Source organism: Ictalurus punctatus, chromosome 27, assembly GCF_001660625.3.
Source record: "Ictalurus punctatus breed USDA103 chromosome 27, Coco_2.0, whole genome shotgun sequence".
In the NCBI taxonomy this organism is placed as follows: Eukaryota; Metazoa; Chordata; class Actinopteri; order Siluriformes; family Ictaluridae; genus Ictalurus; species Ictalurus punctatus.
In genome coordinates this window covers 5,495,904-5,505,000 of record NC_030442.2, presented here as the reverse complement: position 1 = coordinate 5,505,000, position 9,097 = coordinate 5,495,904, and the positions used below count along the sequence as shown (strand labels likewise).

Sequence of the window (9,097 nt, the reverse complement as noted above, 5' to 3'; positions counted from 1 at the left end):
GTTCTTGGGCAAGACACTGAACCCCAAGTTGCTCCCGATGGCAAGTTAGCACCTTGCATGGCAGCTCTGCTACCATTGGTGTGCGAGTGTGTGTGTGAATGGGTGAATGAGACACAGTGTAAAGTGCTTTGGATAAAAGTGCTATACAAGTGTGCCGTTTATTTTAACACGTAACCATGGTCAACACAATCACTCATTAAAACACAGTGGGTCTTTTTCATTGCGTGTTTGTGTTTATTCCCCTAGTAACTTTCGATAACGACAGACGTTAAAATTAGACAGAAATACGGATGCAGTGGGAGTCTTAAACTCAGCAAAAGTTTTCCGATTCATTCTGAACTGACTGACGTTAGCTTACTTGCTAACAAGCGTACTAACTGAGTGGGAAAAGTTTGATGGGGTAACGTTAGGGAAAAAAACGTATCATGAGGCGCCGCACCAAAGATGTCGTATTGGGAAAAAGGTCGCGACAGCTCGAGAGACGTCTGTGGTCTCACTCCAGTGTATGGGAAATTAGTGGATTTCCAATTCTTGTGAGGTTTAGAGGCCATTCACATTTAGCGCCTAAAAACACGTGGAAAACGCTCCCGTGGTGTCTGACGTTGCTAAGCGACGAGGAAGTTTTAGCACAGGATGGATTTACAGCATCGCAAATACCTGCAGAAGCTCTGCTACTAGGTTTATTTATGGAGAAGAGAGATAAAAAACATTGTGCTTGGGTGCACTCCACCCTTCGATCACGTAGAAAACATGGAGAATTTCACCAACTAATCCAACCGCTCCGTGAGATTCAAAGCCTATTTCAAAGTGGACAAAGAGAAAGGGTGAAGCTGATTGGTTGGTTCTTGTCACATAACCTGTGGTGCACTAGCAGAATTCTGAAAAGTTGGGATTTTCCATCTCAAAAAACGAGCGCGTCACACAGCACAAGCGCGTCTACATTTAATATAACGAGTAAAAGAACGGGCCCTTATTGTGCTTCCAGTGTCACCCCAAACAAAACTCTTCGGATGTATACGATTCACGTAAATTACATATTTTGATTAAAAACGTCGAATTTCGCCGAAAAGCGACTAGTTTGCAGGAATGCTTTTAGCAGTACACATGTTCGACGCACATGAATCGAACTGTGCTTTGACTGAATGCGCGTTGTGATGATATCACATGGGGCGTCTTGGCCCCAAATCTGCAGCAATTTTCACAAATTGCAAGCTCCACCAAATACTGCAGTTTGTGTGTTTATTTCCTTGATTTCAAAATCACGAAATCCTGGACGGACTGAAAGATGCGCAAAGGCATTTTTCTTCAAAGATTTCATGATACATTTTCCCTTTAATTTCCACCACCAGTTTGTTTTTAAATGGCCAAATATCATAATATTTTAGACTAGGTATATTACACCGTGAAAACTTTCAATCACAACACTCCTAATACAGAACAATTTTACTTACCTCTATGACATTAGACACGAGATACGGCAGAGTTTTGTTCACTTTAATCTTCTCTGTGTTCTCTTTGATTTTGTCTTTCATGGCCTGTAGCTCATGAGTGACTCGCAGCACCTCACTCTTCATTATCTGTAACCAACCAATGCAGGTTAAAGGTTAGCAAAGTGACAACTTATTTTGACCAGAAAAGTCAGAATCACAACTCAGCATTACAATCACTTACTTTTATTTCACTGTCCAGCAATCTGGTTCGCTGAACTATTTCCTCAGTAGACATCTTTAAAACCTCCTCACCAATCCCATCCTGTGAAATCCAAAACAGCTTTGTAGTTTCAAAATAACAGCAAAACCTTGTACCAGAGGTCTCAAACCAACCCCAACTTTATAACTGACAGGTCTACAGCTATATGCTTCACAATGGAGGAAATAGTTGACTGTTCCTCAGAATGTGATCTATAAAGGTTGGATAAATTTCCAAACTTATCTTACAGTTTATGGTTAGCGTCTGAACGACAACTTTAATTGTACGCTTAATTCCAACAAATACCCGAGTCCCTAATATATTAACTAACATATGACTACTTAGGTATTAGGCAGCTAGCTACCTTAGCCTGTTAACAAAAAGTGCTAGCTAACTGTTATTATGCTAACCACTATAAACCTGCTCAACAAGCGGTCGGCTGGAATCATTTACCAAAGTGTTCGCCTAACATGAAAACAAACAATATATTTGTAACTTATAATTTGTGGAGGAGTATAAGTTAGGGCTCCAAACGTGCCAAATAATGAACCGACACTGAAAATTCACTGTGTCATGCTGCAGCACTCCAGACAGCGGCACCCGGGAGGAATTAGCCAGCCAAATAAATATCAGTTTATTGCGATTAACCATCAGAAACCACGGCTCCATACTTTACCCATGGTTCGGAACTGGAAGTGTAATAAAAGGAGAGAGAGAACACAAGGTATTAAAGAAAATAAAAATAACAAACCTCCACTTCATCCCAAACTGATCTGTCATTCAAAGACGCCATCTTGCAGCGCTTGACTTTTCTTCTTTGCTCATTTCTGTATATCACCAAACACCGCCGGGAAACACAGCCGCCGCCTTTCGACTCGGTGGACTAACTACAAGGCAAAAATACCTAGTGACTACTACCATTAGAATACTATCGACTATTGTATTATGGCTCGTCAGGTACATTATAATCTAATGTGAAGTTAGATGAATTTAACTCTTTTACGTTTGTTTTCATAACTAATTTCTCTTTTGTTACAAGAATACTTTTGGTCATTGGCCTTTTTTGGGAGAATGGTGAGTGTCCTGAACTCATTCATCTTCATTAACCACTTTAGTTTTTTATTATGGTGGATCTGGTGCCTATCCTGGAAACACTGGGTGTTAGGCGGTAACACACCTCGTTCACACACATTCACATAAGGGCAATATTGCATAGCCAATCCATCCACTGACTGGGAAGAAACTGTAGAACCTGGAAGAAACCCACATGAACATGGAGAGAACATGCAGAAATAACTCACAAACTGAGCTGAAGAGTAAACTGTGGACCTGGGAGCTCTGAGTTGACAATGCACCACTACACCACCCCATGCCATGTCCTGACCTGGCATGATGAATTTTACTTTAAAATGATCAGATCAACATATTAATACCAAGCAAATGACTGCATCAGGAAGTAATATTTCCTTATATGTTCATGGAATGTTGATAAAAATTTCTGAGATGAAAATAAATAGATATAAAATATGCTCCAATATATAATTTCTAAAATATTATTTAAACTTTATTTTGCAATTAGTTTGAGGGTATGACCCTGACCAAGATACAGTGCTTATTGAGGATGGACAAATTAATGAATGAAGGTGGCCTTTTATGTGTTTTATTTTCATTCCCATTAGATTAACATTAGTTTGCATTAAAACCTGGATATTTACAGTTCATGTGTAAACAGAACATCATAAGCAGATATAACTTTGCTTCACAATCAAAGACATGCAGAACAGGATCTTGTTGAAGATGCCAGGATCACAGACTGAAGCTGCAGCAGCTACTGTCCATGAACCTCCTTTCAGATTATTAGATTCATCAGCCTATGGCTAGACCCCAAATACCACAGACATGGATATATCTTCATCTTAGCAAGAGGAGCACTAACTCTTTAAGTCACCATGGATACCTCCTTTATTGGCTGGGGGTAGTGTGGTGCCACAGAGGCATAGGGTGTGTGTGGTCACAGCTGAAATATGAGATCAGAACACATCAGCCAGCTGGAACTGAGGGAAGTCTTTCTGGCTCTCAAATTTGTCTTATTGGTTCAGGGACACCACCACATGTTGTTCTGTTTAGACATCATGAGAGTGAGGAAAGTACCTCACATATGCCTACCCACAGTTAACCTCACCAAGAGAAACTTACCTACTAGGACAGCACTGTCAAGACAGCACATACAGACAGAAGAATGGAGTCTATGGAAAAAGTTTGGAAGGATACATGTGGACCTTGGTGGACCACTGATGCTAATTTGGCTCATTGTCAATTGCGGTTCTCTGTGAACTGCACAACTGGCTTCACTGTCTACTGTATGCATTTCCGCCTCTACTTCCAACTCTTACATGTTGCACAGAAAGCAGTAATTAGGACAATAAGGCGATGCGACTGCAGAATCAGTCATTCGATTCTTTTATGCATATTCACTCACACACAAGCCATTTGCAATACACATGCATACGTTAGCCATCATTAGCTAGCTAACAGTGGCTAGCTAATCCTTGAGTATGTGAAATATCTGCATCTTGGCATTGGTGCATAAGTGTGCACAATTCTGCCTCTAAGTTTGGCATATATTCCATTCATCTAACACTCAGTCAGTACTCTGTTTATGCTAATTAATGGTTCAACACTTTAGCTATTACAAATACACATACCTGGTTTATTCATTTTGAAGTTACATTTAATTTTCTGTAACTCATGGATAGCATACTGTAAATAAGCAGCACTGTTTAAGTCTGTAGAATTCATTATTTATTTTACTTATGTTTAGAAGGGGTTTTTTAGTCTTGTGTTTGTTCTCTGCATCTTCAGTGTTATCTGTAACGTCTGTGTTTTTATTTTGGGGTCCAAGCTAAAGAGGCAACATTAGGCTGTCTTTTACAATACCTGCAGCCTATAATACAGTGCATGCACATTCGCTCCATGGTCACGTGCATCCTTTAATTTTTTCTTGTTTATACATATATTTGGAAAAGACAGTGCAATATTGAATATGAGTGGTTAATGCAATTGTATCATTAAATGTATTTATGCCTTTTGCGTTTTTTTTTAACTGTCTACATAATACGTGATTAAATGGAATAGGGAGGAGCCAGGGCCATCACTAGTAGGGTGAAAGGTGGTGACAATTATAGGGGCCCCCACTAAATCCAGTAGTTATGCTATATAGGCCCCTACTCTATGGATAATTGTAGTGTTATATATATATATATATATATATATATATATATATATATATATATATATATATATATATATATATATATATATATATATATATATATATTACAGCTTTGGCTTGTATACCTGAGTTTTTAATGAAAACTGCAAACACATACAAATACATGAAAGAACTTTTCCAAACATCTCCACCCCCCTCCTTTACAAATGTTTAGTCCGATAGTCATTAATTATTTCAGCTCAGTCAGTGACGAACAACAGAGGGACCCAATAAATGTGTAAGTCCCATTTCAGCTATTGAACACCATCAATCACAGCTGAGGCTGCTCTGAGAACAGCTGAAGTTAGAAGTAAAGTTACAGTGGAAGAACAGGAGACTGAGTGATTGAAAATGTTGCGGGGAGAAAACATAAATTTGGGCACCAGAAACATAATGAAATGAAGAAGAAGGCCAGGAGAACTGCTGGATCCCAGTCTATCAAGACCTTCTTTAACAAGACGTGTAAGTGCACTGTAGGGATGTCAATGTGATGGGAGGCCATGCCCTGATCATTGCGTTGCCCGATTTACTTTCACAGGAATAGGACACCTAATAAGAGCGGCCATCCGCGCGCCCCTGCCGGTACTGTCATGTAATTACTGTATATGGTTAAAGTCCCAGTCTTTTTGTGCTATTATGCGTGATGTGTTATGTTTGTGTTATGTTTGTGTTTTATGTTATGTTTAAGATTAAACTTTGTTTATGTTCAGCTGGTTCCCGCCTCCTCCTTGCCTGACTTGTAAGTTTGTTACATGGGTGCCAAAACCCAGGAAGGAGGAGGCACGTGCTGTCGAAGAGCTCTCACCGCTGTGGGAGGATCACAAGGCCAAGGAGGCGGTGGTGCTGGAGCAGTCGCTGAGGAGGACGGAGGAGTCGCTGCCATCTGCCGAGATGTGGAGGAACCGCTGCCGTCCGCCTGAAAGGGATGGAGAGGTTTCTGGCCACCAGGGGGTGGAGTTCACCGAGTCCACTTCCTCTGCTGTCCACCGAGGAAGCGGATAGGTGGCTGCCATCTGCCTGAAAAAGGAAGGAGCCATAGCCGTCCACCGGGGAAGCAGAGATATGGCTGTCGTCCGCCTGAAAAGTGGCGGAGCCGCTGTCGCACGTTCGGAAATCCAGTGCCCGACATTGTGGGGGATCGCTTATCAGCTGGCTGAGAACCAGATGACAGCGTATCGAGGACTGGAGTGTTTTTCTTCCCTCGCTCCAATCTTTCTCTCTGGCTCTTTCTCCTGCTCGCTCCTTGTGTCCTATGTTTACGTTCTGTTTAAGATTACACTTTGTTTATGTTCAGCCAGTTCCTGCATCCTCTTTGCCCGATTATTGTTACACAGCCTGGCCACTCCCTCCTCATCATCATGTAAATACAGTAGATTTGGTTTGTGTAACATATTGGGGGGGGGGGGGGGGGGGGGGATGTCACAAGGATTACAGACCTGCCAGCTGCTGATATGATACTGTATGTTTTAAGATAACAATACTGTCATGAAAACATGACTACAACTCACTTCTCTTGAATGGATACATTTATTAGCTTTATTTAATAATATATTATGCAGTAGCATATTATCTTCAACCACTTAATATAAGTGGTTTTATTCTATATTTGACTGCGTTCTTTTCTGGTTGTCCAAGTTCCATTTTGCTCTTGTCTGACCAGACTACACTCTCCCAGTATTTCATAGGCTTGTCCAAATGAGTTGTAGCAAACTTTAAACAAGCCTCGACATGCCTTTTCTTTAGTAATGGAGTCTTGGGGGGTGAGCATGAGCAGTGGAGTGCACTGCCTATTGTTTTCTGTGATGATGGTACCTGCTGCCTCCAAGTGTTTCTGGAGCTCTTTCCGAGTGGTCCTTGGCTCTTGGGCTACTCTTCTGACTATTCTTCTGACTCCCTGGTCAGAAATCTTGCGAGGAGTTCCTATGCGTGACCGGTTGATGACAAAGTGATGTTGCTTCCACTTGCATGGTCCCAGTGGTGCTTACTGGAAGATTCAGAAGTTTTGAAATACATCTGTATCCGATTCCATCAATATGTTTTGCAACAATAAGGTTGTGAAGGTCTTGGGAGAGCTCTTTGCTTTTAGCCATCATGAAATGTTTCTTGTGTGACACCTTGGTAACGAAAAGCCTTTTTATAGGCCATCAATTTACTAACCCAGCTGATATTAATTTGCTAAGATAGGAGGTATAATTACTTACAGATTTCAGCTGGCCTTACCTTGCCTTGCCTTGGAGAACTGATTTTTCTTAGTGTGTTCAATACTTTTTTCCTGTATCATTCACCTTTATTACACATAACTTTATTTATGGACTTCAATGTTGAGAATTCTTTATATTTCCAGATTTCTTAAGTTAATACTGATGTCTGGTGAAAATTTCATGTGAATAGCCTCATTGGAAATACATTTACTGAAAAAAATGCGGACACACCAAATACTTATTTCCCCCACTGTATATTTCTGGTACTTTTCAAAATTTTTTTATTTCTTGTCTTTTGTTATTATTTTATTAGTTTGTTTTGAATAATTGCTTGAGGACTTTAAACAATGTTGATAAGAAGTTATTAAAGGATTAATGCCATTGTTTAGATGTAATATTTTTTTAAAAACAAAAACATTTAAAACGTTGTTTTGTTATTTTGTTAAACCCTTATTCGGTTACATGGCACTATAGATGTGGGCCTCCATGCCCATATCTTATACGGTATGATATGGGTGGAGGGTGGTGGGGACCCACGTCAATATTTTTTCAGGAGGCCCAGAATTCCCTAGCTATGGCCCTGGGAGGATCTAACAGATTACAAGGGGGTCTGATGGGAGTGTAAGAGCAGGTAGCAAGTGCCCAACCACAGACCCATTGTGTATGTACTCATCTACCTGTTGTCCCTGTCATTTTGGGAAACTGTAATTATTTCCACTGTGATCATTTTATTTTTATACTTTACAGGGGTCAATTAACCATCTTGCTACTTGCCAGTGCACCATCTTTTCAAGTTTTTTATACTCTGTGTCAAAGGCTGGTGATACTGTGGATCCTCACAGGATGTTTACACATTCCAAGCAAAGTGCTGGTGCATGTGCAACTAAGGCATGACCCAGGAAGACAGATGAAGATATAGATGAGCAGGAAGACATCTTGGATGAGGTAATGGATTAGCAGATGTAACAGCTGAAGCAAAGGAGTTAGCAGGAGGACTTGTTGAGCCTACTCAGAGATTTCATGATGGCACAGAGAGCAAGAGAGGGAAGAGGGGCTGATGACTACTCCATCCTCTGCAGTTGGGAGCTACAACCCACAGCACCAAGGAGGACATCAGGAAGCAATTCATCTTCTTTGTGTGCTTCCAGTGAAGAGCCGAACATGGGTCCAGTAGCGTAAACCTACTTCTTGCTAGGAGTCAACAAATTGGCACTGCAGTACTTTGATGCTTAGAGAACACAGCTGAGGCCACAGCACCAAGTATTCCAACAAGCCAAGGCCAATAAAGGTAACTCTGTAGTTTTCCATGACACGGGGGGTGGGGGGCACACTAGTGCCAAGCAGGACCATGGTCAGGCTGACCGGGATAAACTATTCTGTTTTTATTGTTAATAAACTGGCCTTAAAGCCTCTTTCTGTCCTGTCAGGAAACCTCTGCTTTCTAGTCTTGCTATGTGCCTCCTCATACTGATGCTCCAGAAAACAATGCTAAAATGATGGTGTGTGTGAAAATGCAGCCTTTACCTGATACCAGTGATAGCCTTTTTGAAAGGGCCTAGAAAACCAAGGTGGCAGTATCACCTAGAGAAGAAGTGCAGAGCACCACCTTCTGCTCTTGATGGGTCACAGTTGCCACCCATTCCATGGGCGGTACCTGATGACATAAGGGAGCTACATTGGACTGATTCTTCATTAGCACCACTGTTCAAGAAGGCTAAATCAGAGAGCCAGTCAGATATACATAGTGGGGGTAAACTTGAGGGTAAATGTTTCAAGCCTATGTCACCCTTTAGTCTTACATCTAGAACACACAATCCCATAGGCAGGTCTTTTAGGTCAATGTAGTACATGCCATTGCATTAGTTCTTGTTTCTTTTGTTATTACTTATTGTCAAACCTGCTCTGAATGTCAGAAAACAGTTGTAGTGTAGAGATG

The 9,097-nt window shown here is 41.0% G+C and overlaps 1 protein-coding gene across 1 annotated transcript in view; it reads right to left on the bottom strand.

The window, feature by feature from the left end:
• psmc3 (proteasome 26S subunit, ATPase 3) overlaps positions 1–2,591 on the bottom strand; it is a 12,512-nt gene extending 9,921 nt beyond the window's left edge. Inside the window, exons 1-3 of the mRNA XM_017458712.3 lie at positions 2,441–2,591; positions 1,672–1,752; positions 1,452–1,577 (exon numbers count right to left, since the gene is read on the bottom strand). Coding sequence (XP_017314201.1) covers positions 1,452–1,577; positions 1,672–1,752; positions 2,441–2,482 — 249 coding nt within the window. The 5' untranslated portion in view covers positions 2,483–2,591. The remainder of the gene's footprint in view (positions 1–1,451; positions 1,578–1,671; positions 1,753–2,440) is intronic.
• Between the last annotated feature and the right edge of the window lie 6,506 nt (positions 2,592–9,097).